We start from the raw sequence: 26,800 nt of genomic DNA, 5'->3' as shown, positions 1-26,800 counted from the left end.
ACAAAGACACATAATGAAAGAAGGCCAAGCAGAGGCTGACCACCCGCTGCCGCCGTTGGCTTGCACACCTGCTAAACCCATTTCAAACCGGCTGGAGCTTCGCTCAAAGAGTCCTCCTCTCAAGAATACCCTTGGCATGGCAGACGTTACCCCATTTTAGGGCAAAGGGCGCCAGGGAGCTTCGGTTCCCAGGACCCATCGTTCAGACAGAATTTGGAAGCGGTACAAGCAGGGATGAAGTTTAGACCTGGCTTTAAGATCCAGGATAGCAAAGCCAGAATGATCTGACGACTTCGCTACCCCCATGTATGCCAAACCCCAAATTGGTGAAATGCACACAACCGTTTTTTTAAAAAAAATCACCCAAAACAGTCACCTTCCAGACACATCTGGATCTACACAGTCAGTCTGATCTCCGCCATTAAACCAACAACCCGATTTCACCCGTGTTCCCACAGAAGCAAGCCCGACTGAGAGGTGACAGACCTTCCAAGCCAAGCACACGATGCTCCGGATCATGGCCCAGAAACATCGGCAGCTCAACCCTATGGTGAATGGGGCCTGCTCTCGTGCAAAGGTGCAGACCTAAGACTGGATTACAGCCAGCTGAACACATCTGTCCCTCCACCCTCCCTACCATTTTATTCAAATCCACAATTCTCCTTCCAATTCTGACTCTCTGCTAGGGAGTAGCAGCTCTGAACCACCAATAGAAGAACTGAAAATCCCCATTACAGCTAAACTAAGCTGCCCCCGCCTCCTGCGTTGCCTCACATAAATATGGCCCCTGGTGGTTGCTGGCAGCACCCCCCCCCCAAAAAAAACAACCCAACGTCCTGTAACTAGTTCTGCACCCCAACAAGATGGCCGCCACATAACAATCTTGGTTCACACACAGTGCCCCGATTTCCTCCCACCATGCAATATGGCGCCTGAGGCCTGTATACTGGCAGACACGCCGGGGGACAGTGACCTGGAGGAAAAGCTTAGTGTGAAAATAGAGAGGGGCTGAGATGGAGCTAAGGCAACCCACATGCGCGGGGCGCACAGGCACAAATACACAAGTCCCTCACATACGCAAGGCCCTCACACGAGCTAATTCCTACACCTTGTTGAGATACGTCGGGATTTTGCAAGGGGGTACGGCCTCAAGGAACGGACCTTGAGGATGTCAAGAAGGTATGGGACGACTCTCTTATTCAAATGCATGCAACCGTAAAGACCACAAGCACCTCTGGTGAGAGATGAGGCTCCGGAAATCAACTCTGCACTGGGAGGCCAGCGGGCCTCTCCTCGCAATGAGACCCCATGTTCCCTTCCATCAGCGAGAACCAATCCCCAATGCGTTTGTGCACAGTTTAAGGAAGGGGGCATTTCAGCCTGTATCACAGGTCAGGTTCCAACAGGACTTCAGCAGTTCCCCCCAAATCCATTCCCATTGAGAACAGAATGGTCAAGGACTTCAGCGAGATGTCGCTTTCTTTTTTAAAAGGAAAAAAAAAAGCGAGCGCAAACAAGACATGGAATTTCTCTGCTACGCTGCTCCTTCCACATTGCTTGAGAAAGAGGGGAGAAATCTGCCATCTGGAAAGTCCAGAAACTGCTTCACTTCCACAACGTCCGTCACGAAACGTTTCCAGAAGTATCAAAACTTTCTTCCCAAAAAGAAGATATGCATGTACGTATGTGTATGCGTACACACACACACAACCTACCAGGTCACGCCCGAATCGGTGAGGGAGCCAGAGGTTTGGCCTCATGAGAAAATAACACACATCAGATGCAAGAACCGTTTCTCATCCCCTCCTTGTGGTTCTCAATGCATAAATTGTTCAGTTGCCAAAAGATTCTCTCCTGTCATCTGAACCCCCCCCCCACCAAAAAAGAATGCGCCTTCCCAAATAATCCTTCCAGCAATTGCAGAAATGCAGTTTGCAGGTTTACCCTACGAGTTTTATACTAATCTGAGCGTCATAGCTTCTCCCCAAGGAACTCTGGGAATTGTAGTTTGGCAAAGATGGGGGCTGAGCAAGAAGAGCCATCTTAGAGATTATTAACGGCCCTCAGTTCCCTGCACAGATGAACTATTTCAAAAGGTTCTTGTAGAAAGAACTTTCAGAACAAAACACTTTCCAAAGTGGGGAGGGGCAGAGAACAAAGTAAGAGAAAGAACAAATTTCCTGGGGTGCCCCTCTTTCCTCTAACTCACGAGTCTTTTTCTTGGTTTCAAGGGGGGGGATCTTAATGTTTATGCAGATTTTTAAAAAATTAAACAAGGAAATCCCATCGTGAGGTGAACAATGTGGAGAGAGCCGCTGTTGGTTCTCTCTTCTTCCAAAAAATGCTCCCCCCCCCCCCACACGATGATCTGCGAGAAAATCTTAAAATGTGCAAATCCTTCAGATGGTAGCCGCCCAGTGGCGTTCATGTCGAGGGCGGCTTTTGTAAAAAAGCAAAAAGAGGACTTGCTCCCCCTCGTGGTGGACTTTTCTCCCATCGAAAGAAATTTCAGTGCACACACCCATCTCACAGGTTTTCTGTAGGAGCTTATTTCAATCAACCCGGTCAAGACAAAAGGCCTGTCTCTTTTTCCCGCCTCGCCTCCATGCTGGGACCAAACTACACTTACCAAGTTGGAGTCCACTTTTTGTTTTTTAGAACAAAGAAGTGTGGATGAGATAGACCCAATCCCTCCATGGGCCCCTCCATGGTCCCCTGCTGGCTTCCCCATGCCTCCCTCCCACAAGCCCAGTTCCTGTATTGGAGCAGGACTAGGGAGAAAAGCACGAGGGAACGGGGACAGATTGCAGGGCGTTCAGCTGCGAGGGGAAGCATTCCCCCCTACTTGCAAAACCAGACACTGCCACCACCACCCTGTGCGTACATGACTGCGGACACCCCACCCCTTCAGCAAATCAGTTCCACCAGCATCATGTCCAACCTGGCCCCTGTAACAAGAAAAACCAAAACGAACAAAAACTAAACATAAGATTGCAAATTAAATAGGCACGACGTTTCAAAAGGACTGGATTCATACACAGACCCTGCCGCCCACCACCTGAGGGGGGCCCCGTACAGATTCAAACGCTGACGCTCTCGTACAGGACGTTCCCGCAAAAATCTTAGACCGTTCCCCGTTGGCAGAGCAAAAGGCCGGGCGGGAAAGGTCAGGAATTGGTGAACCTTAAGACCCGGCCCCACGTGACCCACCCCAATGCCTTCTGGGACAGGAAATGAACAACATACCATTTTCCACCCAGCCCAAGTTCACAGAAACATGAGATTCAGAATCCGCATGCTTCTTAAAAAAAAGTGGGGGGAGAAAGAAAGGTATCAGAAGAACCACATTGAAAATACACATACACACAACAGAAACAATACACCCGAACATTAAAATGCTACCTTTTAAAGTTGAGAGATTGCTGGGGGGGAGGGACTTCTTTCCCCCATCCCCTGTTCACAGTATAAAAAGTGAGCCAATAGCTAAGAGGGGGGAAAGTAACTACTTAATGCAATTATCCTTCGTTTGGAGAGGGGCTAAGCAATCTGGTTTGTTGGGGGGGGAGGAAGATACTGGTTTAAAGTTGTTTTTTAAGCAAATTATATATTACAAATGTCAAAGTTTGCCCTGGGAAAGCAAAAAAAAAAAAAGTCTCGTAAGGGGCAGGAGGAAGTTAAATACCTTTTAAAAAAAGAGAGCGAGAGAATTAAAGCCAGTGGTCACAAGATCAGGAAACAAAGAAAAAACGTTGGAAACCAGCCAATGTCGGAGAAGTTTGATCTTGCTCACTAGCGCGACCCCAAAAAAGCTTTTTTTTTTTCGTCATCCAAAAAAAGGAAAACAAAATGGAAGAGAAAGCTTATCTACATGGAGGATGAGGAGGGCAAGAAGAGCGAGAAAGAAAGAGAAAGAGTCACAGATGGTCTCCCACCAGGACCAGGGGGGTCATCCGGTGCTGGCCGGCCTCAGCTTTGGCCAGGCTGGCTTTCTGTCTCCGCTTGGCCAGCTTGGACTCAGAAGGGGGAGACAGCTGCATAGAACCTGAGGTAGCTTTGATCAGGATGGGGCGGGGCTCCTCGGAGGCCGCCTCCTCCTCGTGCTGCGTCAGCTGCCGGTTGACAGCGATGGCCTCCGCCGCGAAGGACGTCAGCTCTTTGGCACTGCTGTTCCTGAAAGACCAGAGGCAGAAAAAGAAAAAAAGAGCCAGTGAGCCAAGCCCGGACACCAATGTGCACCCCTGCACGAACCATTCAGCACAGCTAAAAATGGAAATTTCGCCAACAGAAGCAAGGGGTTAGTGATTTCGATACTGGACTTGGGATGGGAGAAGGTTCAAAGCCGGAACTGCCATCACACCATTGGAGGATTCAATGGACACTCTATGGCAGGGGTGTCAAACATAAGGCACAAGGGCCAGATCCAACTCCTTAAGAGCTCTTATCCAGCCCGCAAGCCAGCCGAGGCAGCCACCACCACCCCACTCTCGATCTGGGCTGGTGAGAAGAAAGGTTGGTTTTTATATACTGACTTTGTCTACCACTTAAGGGAGAATCAAACCGGCTTACAATCACCTTCCCTTCCACTCCCCACAACAGACACCCTGTGAGGTAGGTGGAGCTGAGAGAGCTTTAAGAGAGCTGTGACTAGCTTAAGGTCATCCAGCTGGCTTCATGTGTAGGAATGGGGGGGGGGGGGGAGAATCCAATTCACCAGATTAGCCTCTGCCACTCATGTGGAGGAGCGGGGAATCAAACCTGGTTCTCCAGATCAGAGTCCACCGCTCTTAACCACTACACCACGCTGGCTCTCCACACCAAGACCCGAGTTCCCGTTTTTCTCTCTACGTTTCTTGAAGAAGTTGAAAAGAACAAACGTTTTGGGGCAGGAGGGAGGAAAATTTTGCTCACCTTTGAAGGATGATTGGAGTTGGGAGGGTGTTATCTGGAGCACACTAGAAGAGACCAAAAAAAGGGGGGGTTAAGATTTTTAAAAAACAAGATTGTCAATCAAAACTTTCCAGCCATTAGCAGCGATATTCGTTACCATTTTTACGTTGTGGAAAGAAAAATCCGCCCCACCAATAATCCACAACCATCCTTCTTGGTTTTTTAGAATCTCTATTGTACCTACACAGGCTACCTAACTGGTTACAGGGTAGAACCCAAAAATCCAACGCTTCCGTTCTAAGCCCAATATGGCCCAACACACATACACACCATACCAACCCGCCTGTCTGGCTTGGACTATCTTCTCAAGGATTATTTCTCTCAAGGAGAGAGGATCAAATTATTCCCATTGCTTTCCTTTTCAATATTCACTGAAACTTTGGGAACGGTTTCAATTCTCTGTTCTATACCGCCATCTCCGTAGATCTGACATTACACACGGTTTTCAAATATGCAGCTGGTAAAATATTTATAAACATACAAGCTCTGCACCCGTAACTGCAATTTATTGACAGAGAAATAACGTCAATCCTACAGGGGGGAAACAGGCACGGGGGAACAGACTGGCGCAAAAACAGACTCGCGAGTTCGAATGGCAGAAAGGAGAAGAAAGGTTTGTGATTTGGGGACTGAAAGAGTAGACAGGAAAATAAGCCAAACCACTCAATCATACCATGGACTGCCCCCCCCCCCCAAATCAGTGGGTTATAGATTAAATCAAGCCTGAACTGACTCTAGAAGCTAAACTGACAAAACTGAGACTGTCATACTTTGGTCACATTATGAAAAGAGTCACTAGAAAAGACAATCATGCTAGGAAAAGTTGAGGGCAGCAGGAAAAGAGGAAGACCCAACAAGAGATGGATTGACTCAATAAAGGGAGCCATGGCCCTCAATTTGAAGATCTGAGCAAGACGTTTTGGAGGACATTGATTCATAGGGTCGCCATGAGTCAGATGTGACTTGACAGCACTTCACACACACACACACACTTACCCCTTGCACCCATGGGTGTTTGAGGACTTCGGCCGCGCTTAGGCGCTTCTTTGCATCCCTCACGAGGAGCTTCGAAATGAGATCTTTGGCTCCGAAAGAGATATGAGCCCAATCTTTATCGGGGAATTCATACTTTCCTTCCTGGATACTTTCAAACAGCATATTCTGCAAAGGGGAGGGCGCACAACGTTAGCGAGGGAAAGTCAGAATGGCAACAGCCCCGGTCCAAACTGCGCCTACAATTCCTCCCCCCAATACATGGCACAGTGTCAACTAGTGGTTAAATAAGCCAGCTGTGATCCGAGTTCTAATCTTACCAATAAATGATCATGGGGGTGGACACAAGTCAGAAAACGCTCTTCATCCAGGGACAAGCTAGCACCTTCTGAATATTGCGCCTAATGGCTACATCAGTGTATCATGCCCAAAGCAGAATACCCTTCAGCATCCCCTGCCCGCAACACACATCAATCATAACCACGAAATGGCCGTAGCAGGAGGTGGAGCCAATCATAAAATGGCTACGGCAGGAGGAGCGAAGCTATCAAAAAAACCTGCAGGGCGAAAGCCCCGTCGGGCTTTTTCAAGGGGTTCAAATCTACGGCTTGCATGCGCGTGAGGGGTCATGATTCATTCACAAAATGTATGTACCCCACCTATCTGCCCAGGGCAGCCAACAAGTGAAAACATACATAACAAAATTGCCACTTTAAAAAACCCCCAGCAAAAACCACATCATTAAAAACATTAAAAACAGAGCTAAAATATAGGAAAAGAATATAAATCAAACATTAAAAATTGGGCAGGAAGGAGGGAGCACTGAAGCCAAACGAGGGAGCCAAATGAAACAAAAAAAGTCTTCACCCGTGGGCGGCAGGCCACAACTATGGACATAGACGAACCTCCTTGGGGACCAAGTTTCAGAGTTCTGGTGCCATGACGGAGAAGGCCCTCTCCCCGGTTGCTACCCACCTATTCTTAGTAAATCAAACCCAGTTTAGGCAACGTGGCTAACAACTTTAGAGGGCTACAGCCCACTCAGAACGTCTCTTGAAGATGCCAGGAACCAGACCCGCGCAAAGCAGGAACGGGATTTGCTAACAAAAACAAGGGATTCGAACAAGTGAGCCAAGGTACGTGGGCAGCCAGTCCTCCCAGCCCGCCCCCACAACCCAACAGGTTGTAGGCAATTCTCCCATTTGGAGGTGGTATTAGAGAGTTGGAGAGCCAGTGGGGCATAGTGTTTAAGAGGTTGGTTAACCTGGAGAACCAGGTTCAAGTCCCCTCTCCTCCATATGAGCGGTGGACTCAAATCGGGAGAACCAGGTTCAAGTCCCCACTCTTCCATATGAGTGGCAGACTCTAATCTGGAGAAACGGATTTGACTCCCCACTCCTCCACATGAGCGGTGGACTCTAATCTGGAGAACCAGGTTCGATTCCCTACTCCTCCACATGAAGCCTGCTGGGTGACCTTGGACTAGTCACACTTCTCTCTGAACTCTCTCGGCCCCACCTACCTCACAAAGTATCTGTTGTGGGGAGAGGAAGGGAAGGCGATTGTAAGCTGCTTTGAGACGCCTTTAAAAAGGTAGATAAAGTTGGCATAGAAAAACCGACACTTTTCTTCTTCTTCTGTATTTTATTTTTTTTACCTGGCAGGCGGGGCAGGCTTCTCCGCGGTCCCAGCCGCAGTCGGTCCCACAGTGCCCCACGAAGGGTGGGTAGCCGCTCAACATGATGTAGAGGATAACCCCCAGGCTCCACAGGTCACAGCGCTTATCGTACATGGAGGCCTCTTCGTTGAACGCCTCCACGACCTCCGGGGCCATGTATTCCGCCGAACCACACTAAGATAAACCACAGGGAGGGAGGAGATACAAGCAAGTGGGAGTTAGGAGGTCCGGGTGCCTTAAAAGTCCAGCAGATTATTCATGGCATAAGCCATGCTAAGATGGAGGGGGAAGAGACACAAAAGCATATTAAAATAGTACACCAGGTGTCCCCGCAATACGGCGCAAGCCAACACCTTTGCTGGCAGCACCCGCCAGGTGTTTTTAGAAAGTGGGCGGGACCAGGTGGGGTCTCTTCTGATCACAGCTTCTGATTTGCCGCTGAAGATTTGATTGGCCTTAGCAGTTGGAATGGAGATGGATATTCCATGTAAACCCGAGATATTCCTGTTAAATCTGGTACCTAACCTAACTAAAGGCCAACTTTGTATGGGATTACATAGGATAATTGCTGCTAGAACGACCTTTGCCAGACATTGGAAGCAAAAAAAGATTCCAAAGATAGAGGAATGGCTGGTTAAAGTTAAAGAAATTTATGTTTTAATTAAGCTAACAGCATATCAGAAAAAGAGAGATACAATAAGTTTAGATGAGTTATGGTCACAAACTATAAATAAAATAGAGAATTTAATAAATAAGGGCGAGAAAGGAGAATGCGTTTTGCTCAGTCAGGACAGAAAGACAAATATGAAGACAAAGAAATAAGCTGTAACATAGGATTCCTGCTGTTATCTTATCGTGTATATAGATATACTGTATTTTAAATCATGAAGACTGCCTTTTTCTTTTCTGCTTCTTTCAGTTGCTGTTATTGTTTATTGTTATTGCTATTATCCAATAAATTTTAATTAAAAAAAGATTTAATTGGATATGGCTTAAAATAAATTTGCTTCAGTGTTTGCTTTATTCTCTCATTGTTTGTTTTACCCCCTTTCACCCCTTTCCCAGCGTATATTTTTAAAAAGGTTTTATTTTTATAAATGAAAAGGACAGAAAAATATCAACAAGATGATGTCCAAATATTGTCCATTGAACAGAACCAATGTGATTGGTATGAATTCTTCTTCTGTATATATCCTGGTGTATCAATGGCTCAAATATCACCTTTAAGGCTGATCCTCCTCCCGACAGTAGTCAATAAAAAACCAACCAGCAACAGATTCGGGGCTCCCTGAAAAGAAGCTATGTGTACAACATACAATTAAGCTTGTGGGAACTCCCCGCCACAAGATGGAAGTTTCTCGTGGAGAATGAAGTCTTGATGACACCTGTCAACTTTGATAAACAGCTAAAGCTCCAGGTTCAGGAGCAGTCTACCACTGAATACCAGATGCTCCAGACGAACAGGGAGTGAGCAAGACCCTGACCAGCCGCTTCCTGCCGGCCATAGGCAGAGACAAAAGGATTTGCCGCCTGACCCAGCAAAGCGATTAAGTTCTATTAAGACCAGGGACTTTGCTGTCCGTAACACAGGGAGGTGCCTGCCCGCAAAGACAACAGCCCCGGCTGGCTGCCCGCCCCGACCTGTGTGTCCGCCAGCCCCGAAATAGCGAAGACATTCCTTCCCAGATGCTCTCCGGCCAAGAGAGGGACTTGGGCCAAGAAATATAAAAGAATCCAGCGTTGCCAGGAATAAAAGGGCCACAGGCTCAATGGGAGTGGTCAGTCCCCGTCCCCCCCAGAGTCTCCTGTGCCTCCAAGAAAAGGAGGAGAAACATCACAGAAAACTACACAATGCCCAGGAACAAATAAGGAACCCAGATTCTCATTGCTTTTCAAGAAAAATCACTTTATACCTACAAAACGAAAACCCCTTTGTTTCATTTATAAATGCAAATAGAAGAAGAGTTGGTTTTTATATGCCGACTTCCTCTGCCACTTAAGACTCAAAGCGGCTTACAATCACCTTCCCTTCCCCTCCCCACAACAGGCACCCTGTGAGGTAGGGTGGGCCTGAGAGAGCTCTAAGAGAACTGTGACTAGCCCAAGGTTACCCAGCTGGCTTCAGTGGAGGAGTGGCGAAACCAACCCGGTTCACCAGATTAGCCTCCGCCGCTCCTGTGGAGGGGTGGGGGAATCAAATCCAGCTCTCAGTGTGGGGTACTGGAAGAACCACTTCCCTTCCCTCCCCTAACAATCTCGCCGACAAACACTCAAAGCAATCTCTTATCTACCTTTTTTCGGGCAGGGGGGTGGAAAGAAAAAGGAAAAACTGCTTAAGGAGAAATATTTATCTCTTGCAAAAAGAGGTAGCACTGGGGATCGAGGCCGCTGGGACCCTCCAACTACAGAAGCGTGTCGAGAAAAAGGGGTGGGGCTGCAAGTCCTTGCCAACCAGAGGAAAGGCACTCTCCACATGCTCAGAAAACCCCTTTGTGTATGCATGTGTACACAAGTGAATTGTACCTTGCAGTGGACTGTGCGAAGCAGTAGACATGAACAGCAAATAAGCCACACCCTGCATAAAGCCCCCCCAGACACACACACACAGCAGCGTCCTCTCCTCCCCTCAGGCTGGATCGAACCCGCCAGGTGCAGCGTTACAAGTCCTTTGCACAGAGGTTGCGTCAGCTGCCTCTCCCTTGGGAGGAAAGCTGGAGGTGACCCAGAGAAGAAGCCGGCAAGGGCAGGGTGGAGCCCACGGCCTCTCTTACCTGCGGAGTCAGGCCTGGCGTTCAGCAGGCTGTATATATTTAGGACAGGGGAGAAGGGGAAAGCTCCTTCTAATTCTTCAACTCCCCAGGGTCCCAGAAGGGCAGGCCACTGGTGCTCCAACTTTGAACCCACCCACCCTTTCAAGATCTACAGTAGACTGAAAACACACACATAGAGAGTAGCCAGGTATACCTGTCCTATCAGTGTGCTACAATGCTTGGGTTTCTTGAGGCCAGCTGGCAGCAGGGCCCCCTGCACCCAAGGGGTGGGTGAACCCCTTGCTACCTAGGGGTCTTCGTTTTATGGGGTGCCCAAACTGCCTTTCCCACCCCTACATTGTATCACCCAGTTGAATGCATGAAGCTGCCTTCTACTGAATCAGACCCTTGGTCCATCCAAGTCAGTATTGTCTACTCAGACCGGCAGCGGCTCTCCAGGGTCTCAGGCGGACGTCTTTCCCATCACCTACTTGCCTGGTCCCTTTAACTGGAGATGCCGGGGATTGAACCTAGGACCTTCTGCATGCCAAGCAGATGTTCTACCACTGAACTATGGCCCTTCTACTGAATCAGACCCTTGGTCCATCAAAGTCAGTACTGTCTACTCAGACCGGCAGCAGCTCTCCAGGGTTTCAGGCAAAGGTCTTTCACATTACCTACTTGTGTAGTCCCAACTGGAGATGCCGGGGATTGAACCTGGAACCTTATGCATGCCAAGCAGATTCTCTACCACTGAACCATGGCCCCTCTCCACAGCTCTCCAGGGTTTCAGGCAGAGGTATTTCCCATCACCTACCTGCCTGGTCCCTTTAACTGGAGATGCAGGGGATTGAACCTGGGACCTTCTGCGTGCCAAGCAGATGCTCTACCACTGAGCCACAGCCCCTCCCCAGTTGTGCTGGACACGTGTGTATCTGCATGCTTGCTGTGTGCTGCAGGTATTTGGGGGGAAAAGGACACACCCTTCTGGGGTCTTAACTGGACTTTTGGAACTGCATGTACCTTTAGGGCGGGCTTCCAGAGGGTCTTACTCTACTGTAACAAGGGATCGACCTTCAGGCCTGAGAAGTCGGTCTCCTGGCTATCTCCCGATGACACAATAAGTTACTCTTTCCAGAGAGACAGGCTGTTCCTGTGCTTCAAGGAAACAAACCAAAATAACAATCACCCGGTGCTGTATTGAGAGATACTCAATCAAAACAACAGCACACTAAATATTAATCAAATACAGTGTACTGACAACAAGGTAACAAGAGTAAGAAGAAAATCTCACTACCTAGAGCATGCAAACGTACAAATACAGAATGCAGGATACAACAGATACTGAACAACACAATCACTAGATATACAATATATACAATGGAAAAGCGAACGTGGTCCCACAATTCACTTGTGCAAAATCAGTAAGGAATTTTGCACAAGTGAATTGTGGGACCACGTTCACTTTTCCACTGTATATATTGTATATATTTCTAGTAATTGTGTTGTTCAGTATCTGTTGTATCTTGTATTCTGTATTTGTATGTTTGCATACTCTAGGTAGTGAGATTTTCTTCTTACTCTTGTTATCTTGTTATTAATACACTGTATTTGATTAATATTTTAGTGTGTTGATTTGATTGAGCGCTTCAAAGAAAGACATAAAAGCCAGGGTCATGCTTCAGACAATAGAAAAAGCCTGGCCGAAGCCTAGGAAACGGCTCAGAAATAGCAAGGAAACAGCTTTGTTTGGAGAAGCCGGCCCTACACTGTGGGGTTGGTTTTCTCATCTGTCAGGGGTTTGGAGTTCAAGGGTCGCCCCCATGGCCACCAGCTCAACTCACTGGGCCTAAGGGAAGCCATGCCCTCTCCACCTCACCTGAAACAATGGGACCAGCCTACCTTGCAGGGGTGTGGTAAGGACTGCTACATTGCGTTATCATCAGCCAATTAACTTTGTCAGACTCCTGTTTTATGGTGAGGTTTTATGGTAAATGCTCTTAAGAGGATTGAGGGGGGGCAGAAACCAAAATCGCTGGGTGATCGTTACGAAGACCTGTCAAGAGACTTCGTGCTGAAATGTTCTACTTTTTAAAAAAAATTGGAGAGGGATGGAGGGATCTGCCCCAAGGAGCTTACAAGGGTGGACTTATCAGGGCAGAGCCGAGATCCGGGTTCAGGGGAAGTGCAGAGGGAGAGATCAAAGGCTCATGCTTGGGGGGGGGGGAGAGACTCACAGCAAAGCCAAAATTTGGATCTAAATCAGAGATTTCAGTTGTACAAAAGAGAGAATGGCACTTTTTGTTCCAAGCAACACTTGATAGTTTTCACACCTCTTAAAAATCACTCTGGGGGGGGGGGCAGGAGGGGCGTGGGAAACAAAAGACTTCCTTCGAGGGAGGTCACGAAAATACAACAGTCAACACAGGCAATTTTGCATGCCAACTCCCCACACACGCACACACACAAGATTGCACATGCCGATTTACTGGGCGATTTAGCTGCCTCCAGATGAAAGATGGGCCTGACCCATTTTTTTTTTGGCAAGGATCCTCACCTCCCACATCAAAGGGGGGAGGAGGAGAAGGAAAGGGAAGGAGGAAAAAAAAAAACCAACCCAACCAGCAAATACCAACCTCCCCCTGCCAGCCAATCAGGCAAGCTGTTGCTAAGGGCAGATCTTTTCCCCAGATCCGCCCGAGCGAACGCTGCCACCACCCTGGACTTAATGGGAGAGACGGGCGCGTTGCATCTCCAACTAGCCGTCCGGGCATGTTTGGAAAGGAGGAAGCAGGGCTGGAGGGGAGGGGTGGGGGTGGGAGCAGAGATTTAAAATCCATTATGTAAGGCTGAGATTTCTACCCAAGCGCAGAACTCGGCAAAAGAAGACTGCCGGATTAACCCCGGCTAACTCAGGCGCAAGGTCGTAGCACGATCCGAGGACGAGACCGCGGGTGAAACAGGGGGCACACGAGACACGATTCTGGATTCCCCCCCCCATCTTCCACCCGCCACGATTTTTAAAAGTGGAGAGGAAACTATGTTAAAGGATGCCCCACCCCCCTCCACAGCCTACAATCACTGCAACTCTGTCCTTGAAGTTAAGGGGGCATCGCAGCCAGAGAGATGGCACACGCTTTTCAGATCGTCACTGGACACTGGTGGTTCAAACTGGTGGCAGTGGAAAGTGCTCGTCAGCCAACTTATGGCGACCCCAAAGGGTTTTCAAGGCAAGAGATTTCACAGGTGGTTTTGCCACTGCCTGCCTCTGCATAGCAACCCTGACCTTCCTCGGTGGTCTTCCATCCAAGTACTAACCAGGGCCAACCTTGCTTAGCTTCCCAGAGCTGAAAAGACTGGGCTAGCCTGGGCCATCCACCTCAAGGCAAGAGACATTCAGAGGTTGTGTGCCATTGCCTGCGTCTGCGTAGCAACCCTGGACTTCCTTAGCAGTCTCCCGTCAAAGTATTAACCAGGGCCAGCCCTGCTTAGCTTCCGAGATTTGACGAAATCAGGCTAGCTTAAGATATCCAGGTCAGACCAGATGAACAGAGGTGGTTGGCATTGCCTGCCTTTGCATAGTGACCCTGGACTTCCTTGGTGAACACAAACATATGAAGCTGCCTTATGCTGAGTCAGACCCTTGGTCCATCAAAGACAGTATTGTCTACTGAGACCGGCAGCGGCTCTCCAGGGTCTCAGGCTGAGGTCTTTCACATCACCTACTTCCCTAGTGCCTTTAACTGGAGATGCCAGGGATTGAACCTGGGACCTTCTGCATGCCAAGCAGATGCTCTACCACTGAGCCACAGCCCCTCCACAAAAATCTGTTTCCGCCCAGGATTGAACCGGGGACCTTTCACGTGTGAGGAGAACGTGATAACCGCTACACCACTAACCAGGACCGACCCTGCTTAGCTCGCGAGGTCTGACGATATCGGGCTAGCCTTGCCCATCCATGTCAGAGAAGACAAAAAGAGGTGGTTCGCCATTCCCTGCCTCTGCATAGCAACTCTGGACTTCCTTGGTGGCCTCCCACCCAAGTACTAACGAGGGCTGACCTTGCTTAGCTTCCAAGAGACAATGAGATCAGGCTAGCCTGGGCCACCCGGTTCAGGGCAAGTACAAACTACTGCATCTCAAACCTTGTTTCTCAAGGCCCGGGAAAGCTGTCCAGCACACAGTTAAAGAGGATGCACCACTTAAACACCCCAACACCACTGTAGATCTTACAGATTAAATTCTGTTTCAAGCTCTGCCCCACACCTGTTTTATTGGGGGGGGAGGGGTTTGCAAACCGCTGCCCTAACATGGTTTAAAGAAAGTTTTTTAAAAAGCCTAATCTTAAACAGTGAACATCCATATTGGTCCCCGCAAACTCCAAAAACAGAAATCTAAATCTGTGCCACCTATATTTTCTGTCAATCTGGTTGGGCCTATTAAAAGGTATTCTATAGGGAGGGGGCTGTGGCTCAGTGGTACAGCATCTGCTTCGCATGCAGAAGGTCCCAGGTTCAATCCCCGGCATCTCCAGTTAAAGGGACTAGGCAAGTAGGCGATGTGAAAGACCTCTGCCTGAGACCCTGGACAGCCGCTGCCGGTCTGAGTAGACAATACTGACTCTGATGGACCAAGGGTCTGATTCAGTAGAAGGCAGCTTCATGTGTGATTTCATTCTCATTTTCAAATCTGAATATCTCTGCCAAATTTGCCTGTTCCACACAGCTCACCTAAAAATCCTGAACTTGAAGAGCCGCTTCTCAGCCAAACAAATCTGTGTAGTCTCTTCTACATTTTGTGTCAATCTGGTGGGTCCTAATAAAAGGTATTCTATGGATTTCGTTCTCATTTTCAACCCTCAGTTTCATTCCTGTTTTGTACTGGATGTCTACAGAATCATATACGGACCACAACAAACCATGATTTCTTGAACAAGCCAGGTCAACGCACGCCACCCTCCGTAGACATGCAGCCACTGTATTTGATACTTGCACTGTTGTGTATCAAATGATAGTTTGACTCATCAAAATCTTCCTTAAACCTGCAGCTTAATTCAGGTTCGGATTTAGCAGTTCAGACAGAACATCGTACTCGATTTTGCATCAAAAGCAGAGACCAGCTAGCCAGATCGAGGCGATCGAAACGACCGGTGGGTCCGGCAGAAAAAGATTCAGGTCCAGGTGTGTAGGCAAGTGAGTCACCTTCCCTCCCTGCCCCGATTCACAGAGGGGGACCCGAACGCAGGGGTGTATCCTGCTGCCACTTGGTCCCCACAAGTCCGCAAAGGAATCTGAAGTCACTACCCTCACTTTCAGCTTTTTCACCAATTCTGGACCACGACAGGTTATAAAACACCCGCAGCCCGTGAACAGGCAGGCAGATTATAGGACAGGTAACAGAAAAGAGAAATAGCAGTAACTTAAACCTGGCCACGCAATGCACCATTAATGCAAATAAATATGCAAAAGTTACTTGCCCACGTGTTTTTTTTGTTTTTTACTAGCTCATACAACACCAGTGCTGGTCATTAACACATACTTCCAGCTTGGAATCAGAGTTGGAAGGGACCACCAGGGTCATCTAGTCCAACCCCCTGCACGATGCAGGAAATTCACAACGCTTCCACTTGACAATTGCTTTTCCAGCCTGGTCACCTACGCAGAAGTTCTACTCGCCCAAAGTGCTCGGCTCTGTATAAACCTGTTTAGGAAATGAGGGTAACAACCCGTTTGCCTGGACAGGTAGGTTCCGCACTATTTTTATAGAAGCCAGCAAGGAAAGTCTGCAATTTATTAAAACCTCCGCAGAACACGATTTCAAGATTGTTTCTCTGAACACACCAAAAACCAGGGGGTTGACATCCTTTCCACATGACAGGAAGTGATGTGTCAGAGTCACATAACCTAAAGAGGGGGGAAGTCAGGGTTATGAGCTCACCGGCATCAAGGCTAGGAGTGCCAGAGACCAGAAATACAAGCCGGGAACTTGGATGCGGATCACAGCAAGAAGACCATGGACGAGAGCCACGGAAAAATCCTCTCCACCACAGAGCAACCTCACATGGCTGTCCTGTTGCTATTCTCAACACACCTAGAGTGGCAGAAGGCATGGCACCCTCGCCCTCTACGCAGGAGGACCTTGCAAATCTCAGCCAACAAAGGGGTTACTCTGTAAGGGCTCGCAACCCCCACAAGTCCACTTCCCGGCTGTGCAAAACAGCCCTTTGTACAGAACACATGAAACTGCCTTATACTGAATCAGACCCTTGGTCCATCAAAGTCAGTATTGTCTACTCAGACCGGCAGCAGCTCTCCAGGGTCTCAGGCAGAGGTCTTTCACATCACCTACTTGCCTGGTCCCTTTAAGTGGAGATGCTGGGGATTGAACCTGGGACCTTCTGCATGCCAAGCAGATGCTCTGCCACTGAGCCATGGCCCCTCCCTAAGACACAATTCAGTAGGTGCATCTTTCTTTCTTTCCCCCTGTTCTTAGACTGAGGCCTTGAACAATAAAACCATAAAACTTAAATAAGATCCATCTCTAATAACACCTCCCTTCGTCTCTTCTCTGCAGCCTCTAAAAAACGAGGAACAAAATAAGTACGCTGAGGGTCAGAATCCTCTAAGAGGAACTGAACCGTTTTGCTCCAAAGTGGCTCGAGAAAACGCGAACTATTTGTTAAAGCATGGTGTAATCCATTTTAGCCTAAGTTGGTACACGTAAGGACAATGCAAAAGGATATGTACCAAGGAGTCCACTGATTGAAGAGGGCAGGGACACAGCCGGTCTGAAAAAGGGATCTTTAGCATTCGGCCCAGCAAAACTACTGAAAAAGGGGCTTCAAGTAGGTGCTCCTGCGAACCCGAGAATTATACTAGCAGCAGAAAGCACTTCTTCTCTAGCCAAATCACGCAGCATATCTTAATGTTATTCCTTCAGGATTCCACCCTCGGGGGTCTTACCGGGGTGAGCAGCTCCGGGGTAGAGATGGGGGAACAATCACCGTTCAACTTGATTCCACTTCCCAAGTCGAAGTCGCAAATTTTAACGGGGGAAACCTGGCGTTCAGGGCAGAGATGAGAAAAAGAACAAATAAAAAGTCTCCCGTTAATTCCACAAAGACACCATGCTGGCAAAATATATGTAAATCAAGCGCTTAAAAAAAATCTACTCCCACTTCACCTTTCCTTTGTAAAGCCCTAATTTCCTATGAAAATTTTTATGAACACCTTATAGCCACGTCTTGTAGAGGTGAATTGCATCAACCCTCTAGAAGAGTTGGTTTTTATACCCTGCTTTTTCTCTATCTTGAAGGAGTCTCAAAGCAATTTACCATTGCCTTTTCTTCCCTCCCCACAACAGGTGCCTTGTGATGTAGGTGGGGCTGAGAGAGTCCAGAGAGAACTGTGACTAGCCCAAAGTCACCCAGCAGACTCCAAGTGGAGGAGTGGGGAATTGAACCCGGTTCACCAGATTAGAGTCTGCCGCTCATGTGGAGGAGTGGGGAAACCAACCTGGTTCTCCAAATTAGAGTCTGCCACTCATGTGGAGGAGCGTGGAAACAAACCTGGTTCACCAGATCAGAGTCCACCGCTCATGTGGAGGAGTGCGGAAACAAACCCGGTTCTCCAGATTAAAGTCCGCCGCTCATGTGGAGGTGTGGGGAAACCAGCCTGGATCTCCAGACCAGAGTCCGCCACTCATGTGGAGGAGTGGGGAATCAAACCCGGTTCTCCAGATTACTTCACCGCTCTTAACCACTACACCATGCTGGCTCTCTAAGAGAATCTGAGCACCCTAGCCCAAGGGGGGGGGGAGACACAGACATTTAAGGGATGTTGCTTACCTGATTGGAACTTTCGCAGAGAATATTTTCTGGTTTTAAATCTCTATGTGCTATTCCTGAGGGGGGAGAAAAGGGGAGGGCAGGTCACAAATCAAGTATGTCAGCAGCAAAATCCCCCCCCCCAAAAAAAGCCTTTTATACTGCCGAGATAACAAAGCTGGAAATCAAGTGGATTTACTCTTAGCCGTGTGTCCCAAGTATGAATTGCAGTGGGACTAGAAGGGCTTGCAAACGGCTACTCTCCAGGTGACCACCTCCAGGCAAAGGTTTTGTAATGAAACTGAATTCACTTCCCCTCCCACCCACAACTTTCAGACTGTCAGAATGCGCGTTGGCAATAACTTGAGCTAAGAAAACAAAACAAAAAATGGTATCTGCTGACTCAGACTTCACGCTTCAGTGGTAGCTGGCCAGATTTTATTTTGAATTACCGCATCGATTTTCTGCCTCCCTTCCACAGTGGAATTCAGCTTGCAAAAAAAAGATCTCCCAGTCCTGGCACTGATCAAACCCAGACCTTCAGCGACATTTCAGAAGACTGCCAACAGACGTGGAGGTTCTACTGGGCTTGCCTAAACTCACTCTCCAGAAGCTGGCCCTTACTGGATCCAACTAAACGGCTCATCTATTGCCCAATAAATGTTTCTGTTAAATTGTAAACTGTTGCTAGTCTTATGGTCCTTCAAGATTTCTTTGCGAACCACAGAACCTAATGATCAGAGGTAGACTGCCTCTAAACCTAGGAGTTCCATGTTACCTATGGTGGCTAATGCATCAATGACTGGCTACTGCCCTTTAAAAACCATTTTAACCCAGTGGCAAATTTCATGAGTGATGCCCTTCCAAAACATGAAAATGTCCTTTGGGGACCCCAAGTTATAGTTCAAGGTCCCCCACTTGGTGTATCCATCAACACCTTTCCTGGCACCCGCCAAGTCTTTTTAGAAAGTGGGTGGGGCTTGCGCCCAGCAGGACCTATAATCGGCTGTACAGATTAATAGGCATCCTATTAAACAGAGATTCTGCCTGTAAGTTACTATTAGATGTATGCATAACCTCACACTCCCTGAGATTTTGTGGCGGGCTCCACCTCCGTGGCAGCCATACTGTTGATGAGCCCGCCACCCTGTGTCAGAACACCAAAGGTGCCTGCAGGCTCAAAAAAGTTTGGGGCCCTCTGTTCTAGTGTCAAAGGTTTTTCAAAAGGACAGCATGGCTCATTCCTAAATGCATACGAATGTAAGAAAGGCCCTGCTGGATCAGACCAAGGCCTATCAAGTCCAGCGGCCAACAAGATCCCTCTAGGAAGCACACAAACAAGACGGCTGCAGGAGCATTATCCTGCCTGCGTTATATTAGCACCCAATGTAACAGGCCTGCTCCTCTGATCCTGGAGAGAATTGCTATGCATTATGACTAGTATCCACATTGACTAGTAGCCATGGATAGCCCTCTCCTTCATGAACATGTTCACTCCCCCTCTTCAAGCTTTCCAAGTTGGCAGCCATTACCACATCCTGTGGCAGGGAGTTCCACAATTTAACTATGCGCTGTGTGAAGAAATTCTTTCTTTTATCTGTTTTGAATCTCTCCCCCTCCAGCTTCAGCAGACCCCGCATTCTGGTATTATGAGAGGCGGAGAAAAGCTTCTCCCTGTCCGCTCTCTCCAAACCATGCATAATTTTATAGACCTCTAATCATGTCTCCCCTTAACCGCCTTCTTTCCATATCAGAAGTTAGTGAAGTCTGCAGGCGGAGGAGGGTGGTGGGCTGAGGCGCCACCCACCCACCCCCTCCTCAGGCCCCGCTGACGTCACCCCCGCCAAGGGTTCTGAAGAGGAGACTCGCGCCAACCCCACGGAGTCGGGAGTGCCAGTCTGACCATTCCCCCACCTCGCTCCAACTGGCAAAGAACTGGAAAAACAGGATTTAAACAGCAAGTAGGGCACCTGCCCGTAATTCCTCTGACGCATAAAAAAATATTATGCTTTGAAATTCCGTTCCACCAGCGTGGGGAGAGGAAAGGAAGACGGCGTCAGTAAGGGCCAGGTGCGCCGAAGAGGGACAAAGCTCCCCACCCACTTACTGCCATGGGGCGCAGAGGGCACAGGCAAAGGGCATTGCCCCGACAGGTAGCGGGAGAGAAGGGAAACACCAGAAGGAGATGTTTGTTTTTATATGCCGACTTTCTCTACCACTTAAGGGAGAATCGAACCAGCTTACAATCACTTTCCCTTCCCTGCCCCACAACAGACACCCTGTGAGGAAGGTGGGGTTGAGAGAGCTGTGAGTAGCCCAAGGTCACCCAGCTGGCTTCATGTGGAGGAGCGGGAAAACAAACCTAGATTAGCCTCCGCCGCTCATGTGGAGGAGTGGGGAATGAAACCCAGTTCTCCAGATTAGAGTCGACCGCTCCAAACCACCGCTCTTAACCACTACACCACACTGCCTCTCATCCCCCGAAAGATCAAACCGTCCCCACAAAGGATGCCCACCTTTGTTGTGCAAGTAGTTAAGGGCACTCGAAATGTCATGTACCACCATGCTGGCCTCCAGTTCGTTGAAATGGCGCCGTCGGTGGATGTGGGTTAAGATGGAGCCTGGAGGGGGGCAAAATGGGGAAGGGGGGGGAAAGTGGACAGCACATTAGAGAAGAGAGCCCGCAGGACCAGACCAAAGGCCGATCAAGTCCTGCCAGGCGTTTTCAAAAAGGCCGGGAGGAAGAAACCACTCATGAACTGTAACATTTGATAAACAAAGAAGAGTTGGTTTTTATATGCCAACTTTCTCTTCAGAGGTAGAGAAAGTTGGCATATAAAAACCAACTATTCTTCTTCTACCACTTAAGGGAGAATCAAAGCGGCTTACAATCACCTTCCCTTCCCCTCCCCGCGAGAGACACCCTGTGAGGTAGATGGGGCTGAGAGAGCTCTAAGAGAGCTGTGACTAGCCCAAGGTCACCCAGCTGGCTTCATGTGTAAGAGTGGGGAAACAAATCCAGTTCCTCACATTATCGTCTGCCACTCATGTGGAGGAGTGGGGAATCAAACCCGGTTCTCCGGGTCAGAGTCCACAACTCCAAACCACTACTCTTAAACAATACCCCACACTGGCTCTGAGGTAGGCTGCTCCTGAACATACAGGTTCCATTCACCCAGATAAGAGCCATCCTTCAGAAGCACATAAAAAGAGATCTGCGGAATCAGGCGAAAAGGTCCTGTTTCCCACAATGGCTAAGCACCCAAGAAGGCCCAACTCCACCCCCACCTTCCCTTGCTACCCAACTCCCATGAACTGGTATTCAGAGTTTCCATTTAGCGATCACGGTGAACAGCCTCCAAGGGGCTACCACACATTTGCCAACACTCCCCCTCCCCTTTGAAACCCTCTTAAGCCAGTTGCAACGGCTACGTCTTGAGGCAGGGATTTCTACAAGCTGGGCAAAGCGGTAATTTCTTCTTTCTACCCTGAAGCTACTGCCCATACGGACGCCAATTCAGCAACCTCAGCTCTTAAGACACAGGCAAAACAAAGCATAAGAACATAAGAAAAGCCCTGCTGGATCGGACCAAAGCCCATCAAGTCCAGCAGTCTGTTCACACACTGGCCAACCAGTGGCCTCTAGGAAGCCCACAAGCAAGACGACTGCAGCAGCATTGTCCTGCCTGTGTTCCACAGCACCTAATATAATAGGCATGCTCATTTGATCCTGGAGAGAATAGGCATGCATCATGACTAGTATCTATTTTGACTAGTAGCCATGGATTGCCCTCTCCTCCATGAACACGTCCACTCCCCTCTTAAAGCCTTCCAAGTTGGATGCCATCACCACATCCTGGAGCAGGGAGTTCCAGTTTAACTATGCATTGTGTGAAGCAATACTTCCTTTGATCTGTTCCTGCTTCAGCAGATGACCCCACATGGCCCTGCTGGATCAGCCCACAAGCAAGACGACTGCAACAGCATTGTCCTGCCCGTGTTTCACAGCACCTAATACAACAGGCTTGCTCCTCTGATACTGTAGAGAATAGTTATGCATCCTGACTAGCAGCCATGAATAGCTCTCTCCTCCATGAACATGTCCACTCCCCTCCTCAAGCCTTCCAAGTTGGCAGCCATCACCACATCCTGGGGCAGGGAGTTCCACCATTTAACTATGCGTTGTGCGAAGACGTCACACACCCTGACTTACTGCCAACCTCAGCAGCTTGTGAAAATTGGAGACTAGTCACACAAGCGACAAGAAAATTAAATCGTGTCTTGGCTGTCGGAAGAACTGCCGCTTAGATAAAATAAAACCGAAAGGAGCCCGCTCACCTCCCCTCATCTTCTCAAACACGAGGTAGAATCGGTCCTCTTCTTCAAAGAATTCAATCAGTTCCAAGATGTTCCTATCAGAAAGGAAAGAAAAAAAGAGACTTTTCCCCCAAAAGTCCAGCAGGAAAAGGTTCTAGAAGGCCAAGCATGTGGCAGAGAAGGAGAAAGGCTGGCCGTACGAGAGGTGACCACCCCAAGCAAGATGCCCGAGCAAGCAGTGAAGAAAGGGGAACGCTCGTGCCCAGCTTTGGCAGGGGGAGAACGCAGTAATGCACAGGTGTATAGTGCGACAGGTACATAGCAGGGGCAAGTACACATTGCCCCATTCGCCACATCGTAGCACAATTTCTCCAGCATTCTCAAATCAAGGGACAGGAATTTGTATCTGTCTAGGCGACATGCCTAATCTTATTCCCCGCCCCCATGTGCATTTAAGAGAATTGGAGCAACCGCTCTGGAACCAGAATGATGCAGCAGTTGGAACATCTGACTCAGACCAGGAAGTAAAAAAAAAGGTAAAGGTAGTCCCCCTGTGCAAGCACCGAGTCATTATTAATCCATGGGGTGACGTCACATCACAATGTTTACTAAGCAGACTGTGTTTACGGGGTGGTTTGCCATTGCCTTCCCCAGCCGTCTACATTTTATCCTCAGCAAACTGGGTCCTTTTTTTACCGATCTCAGAAGGATGGAAGGCAGAGTCAACATTATCCTGCCCATGTTCCACAGCACCTAACATATTGGGCATGCTCCTCTGATCCACAGGTGTGCATCCTGACTAGTAGCCATGGATTGCCCTCTCCTCCATGAACATGTCCACTCCCCTCTTCAAGCCTTCCAAGCTGGCAGCCATCACCACCATCCTGGGGCAGGGAGTTCCACCATTTAACGATGCGTCGTGTGAACCTTTTCTTTACAGGCTCTTCGGACTCGGCTGCGAAGGATGGGAAAGGGTCCTGCCCCTTTCTGAAATACAACGAGAGGCGGGAGGGATCCTGTCTCAAGAGTTTCCCTTGTGCGTGAGCACGCTAAACTAGTGAACGTGTGGAGATAAAGAGTTTGCGCCTCCAGAGAGCGGAGAGAGAACCCGCAAAGTGGGCTTGCTTGAGGAAGAGACTGCAGTTGTCCCGAAGCCCCAATTTCTGAGGCAAGCTTGAGAGAGATTTGGGTTTTCTGAGAGCTGAGCTCACGTTTCAACCGTGAGAATCCTGCGGCTGGGAGAAGGCCAATGTTCACCTCATGGATACAAACTTGGCCACTAACTTGCTCTGTACTCCTAAATTATCAACCGGGTTACGTCTGTAAATAGTTTCCATCCTCTTTTCCGAACCACCTCATCCCCGTCCTTGGAAGTAAATTAAAGTTACGGTTCTTTTCCCGTCTCCCTCACGGGAGCTGAATTTTAGCCACTTGGGTTAAGTCCGTCAGGCAGAGGGTTGGGGTAGAGGCCACACTGGTCACGCTTTACATCATGCTACCTCTGTTTATAGGAGCCCCGTGGCGCAGAGTGGTAAGCTGCATTACTGCAGTCCAAGCTCTGCTCGCGACCTGAGTTCGATCTCGAAGGAAGTCGGTTTCAGGCAGCCGGTTCAACGTCGACTCGGCCTTCCATCCTTCCGAGGTCGGTAAAATGAGTACCCAGCTTGCTTGGGGTAAAGGGGAGACGACTGGGGAAGGCACTGGCAAACCACCCCGTAAAACAAAGTCTGCCTAGTAAACGTCGGGATGTGATGCCACCCCATGGGTCAGGAATGACCCCATGCTTGCACAGGGGGCCTTTACCTATTTTAAACCTCTGTTTAAACATCCTGTTTAAGATCCCGTCCCTTCACACCAACTCATTACAAAACATACCATGTAGTCTGGTCCTCAGGCAGAGAAGGCATGGGTTCGGATTTAACACCTCTATGAGGACTAGGGTTGTGAACCACACACACACTTACCTGTGTCCTTGGCACTGGTAAAGCATCTCCACCTCTCGAAAGACTCTGCTTCGGATGTGTCCGAGCCGCTTCTCAATGATCTTTAAAAGGGAGAATTAAAAAATATATGTATGTATATATGTGGGGGCGTCTGTGTGAAAGGTGGCAGGCCCAAGCTCATGTGACTACATGCTCCGGTTCACACACTGATTTCCTAAATCCCTTGCACCTAGAGAGGAGCTTAGCCATTTTGCCTGAGGTGCTAACTTTCTACATGCAAGCTACAAGACACCGACATACATTCCTTGCACTAAGTGCCAAAGACTCTTCCGCAACCTGGGTAGCCAAAACTTTGGGCTGACACTTTAAAACATCCTATAATGCAACTCTGCCTCTTCCCATGTTGACTTTGCAGCTGAAAAATTCACCTCCTGTTCCAGCCACCCCCTTCCTGAAGAAAAAACAGACTCCGTTGCAACGTCGGAGAAGCAAATGTGCTCTTTTTTACTCCAGATCCCCAAGGAGTTACACGCCCTTTAAGAAACCCCAAAAGACGCGCCTACCCCAAAACAAAGAAAGTGCGCGTCTTCACCACAAACGCTGAGCAGGGAGGGGAAAGGGGTGGTTGGGGGAAGAGACCCGAATTATTTCTGGGGAGAGGGCAGGCTCTTAAAATATACTGCCGTTGCCATTCGACGGCCCACAGTCGCATGAAGAGAGCCCTTGTTCTCCTCTCTTCGCCAATAAAAGGCCCGGGGGGACGCCAAATCAATGGAACAGCTGTTCTAATACGCCTTGCCAAGGAGGTCACAACCTCAACGCTTCCCCGCCTCCCCACCCCACTTTTACAGCCGTCCCCTGCATCTGCCCCAAACAGACGGACGGGGCCAGGGGTCTAAATGCTAGCCAGATCCCAGCCAAATGCTAGGCTCACGTCACCCGTTGGTTAAAGCCAGTTGGAAAAAGGAAGAGCTTTTAAAATTCAACTAAAACTAGGAAGGGCTGAGCGGGCGGAGAAGGGAAAAATTAATGTTGATCAACGAACAGCATATCAACTCAATTCTAGCTTTGGGGCGGGGGGTGGAATCGAACCTACTTGAAAAAATTAAACCCACCCCCGAGAACATTTCAACCAACTTCCACTAACTTCTCACAAAGTTATAGAAGCCACATTTTTAGGGATGGAGCTGGGACTGCCCATTTTTTATAAAGAAATTAATTTGTGTGTGTGTGTGTGTGAGGTCAAGTCACAGCTGACTTATGCCGGGCGACCCCGCAAGGTTTTCAAGGCAAGGGACGTCCAGAGGTGGTTTGCCATTGCCTGCCCCTGCGAATTAATATTTAGATGAACTTTATTAGCATCTGAAGAAATCAGCCTCTGATGGGCCAAAATCTTGTGAGTCTTTCAGATGACTCAAGACTCCTGTTTATTTCTGCTTCATTCAGATTTTTTTTGGGGGGGGGAGCTATATTTCTCTTAAAATCCTAAACCAGTAACTAAACAACCCAATTCAATTTCCCCTGTAATCTCCTGAGGGGTTTCTCATAATCTATTTAAAAACAAAAGTTTCTTGAGTAGCCAATGTATTTATTCCTTGCTTATAATAAATAAATATGTGCAAGGACTCAAGCCCCTGCTGGAAGAGTGGGAGGCAGGAGGAAGAGAACCATCTACTCCGAAAGGAAGCTCTGAAAGGACTGAAGATCAGGCTTGCAAAGAGCCACTCACTTGGTCGCCTCTGGCAACTCGACAGTTCCTCCAGGTGAGCAAAAAAAATTTGTTCACAATTATAAAATGATATCCCTTCTTCTCCCCACCCACAATAAATGATTTTCATATAGCAGGAGCCAGTATGGACTATGTTGTAACAAACTGCATGGGATGGAAAATAACTCACATTCAAAGGTCAACTGCCTCAGAACATGGAGGTTTCACAGCCAATAACTATTGTCCTCCGTGAATTAAAGCCATCTAAGTTAGCATCCACTGCATCCTGCGGCAGTCGGTTCCACAGGTTAACCGTGCGTTGTGCAAAGTGGTACTTTGATTTCTCCACCCTGGACCCTCTGCTGATCAACTCCATTGGGTGGCCCCAAGTTCTAGCATTATGGGAGAGGGATGAAAAACTTCTCTCTACCCACTTTCTTCAGGCCTGGGATAACCTTGGAAACTTCTTTTCTGCCTCCCCCTCAAGTCATTTTTTAAACAACTAAAAAAAAAAAAAAATCTTTTCTTATAGGAGAAAACTCTGAAGATCTTGGAGGGAGAATCAGATCAAATTTTCAGAAATGTGAGGCTAAAATAAACAAAGAAGAGAAGCTTGAAATCTTCTCAGAAACCCAGCCT

General features: G+C 48.5%; 1 protein-coding gene and 1 non-coding gene across 2 annotated transcripts in view; one reads left to right on the top strand and one right to left on the bottom strand.

Annotated features, from left to right (window-relative positions):
- Positions 1-3,910: 3,910 nt before the first annotated feature.
- Positions 3,911-26,800, bottom strand: part of MKNK2 (MAPK interacting serine/threonine kinase 2) — a 41,298-nt gene continuing 18,408 nt past the window's right edge. Inside the window, exons 5-13 of the mRNA XM_056844614.1 lie at positions 24,475-24,554; positions 22,532-22,605; positions 20,710-20,814; positions 18,215-18,270; positions 17,331-17,426; positions 7,598-7,792; positions 5,944-6,108; positions 4,909-4,952; positions 3,911-4,170 (exon numbers count right to left, since the gene is read on the bottom strand). Coding sequence (XP_056700592.1) covers positions 3,915-4,170; positions 4,909-4,952; positions 5,944-6,108; positions 7,598-7,792; positions 17,331-17,426; positions 18,215-18,270; positions 20,710-20,814; positions 22,532-22,605; positions 24,475-24,554 — 1,071 coding nt within the window. The 3' untranslated portion in view covers positions 3,911-3,914. The remainder of the gene's footprint in view (positions 4,171-4,908; positions 4,953-5,943; positions 6,109-7,597; positions 7,793-17,330; positions 17,427-18,214; positions 18,271-20,709; positions 20,815-22,531; positions 22,606-24,474; positions 24,555-26,800) is intronic.
- TRNAA-CGC (transfer RNA alanine (anticodon CGC)) lies at positions 14,829-14,901 on the top strand. Its single transcript has one exon. It is a non-coding gene; the product is annotated as a tRNA-Ala (tRNA).

The sequence above is a fragment of the Euleptes europaea genome, chromosome 2, assembly GCF_029931775.1.
Source record: "Euleptes europaea isolate rEulEur1 chromosome 2, rEulEur1.hap1, whole genome shotgun sequence".
In the NCBI taxonomy this organism is placed as follows: domain Eukaryota; kingdom Metazoa; phylum Chordata; class Lepidosauria; order Squamata; family Sphaerodactylidae; genus Euleptes; species Euleptes europaea.
The sequence above is the reverse complement of the archived record's forward strand: the minus strand, read 5'-3'. Positions and strand labels throughout refer to the sequence as shown.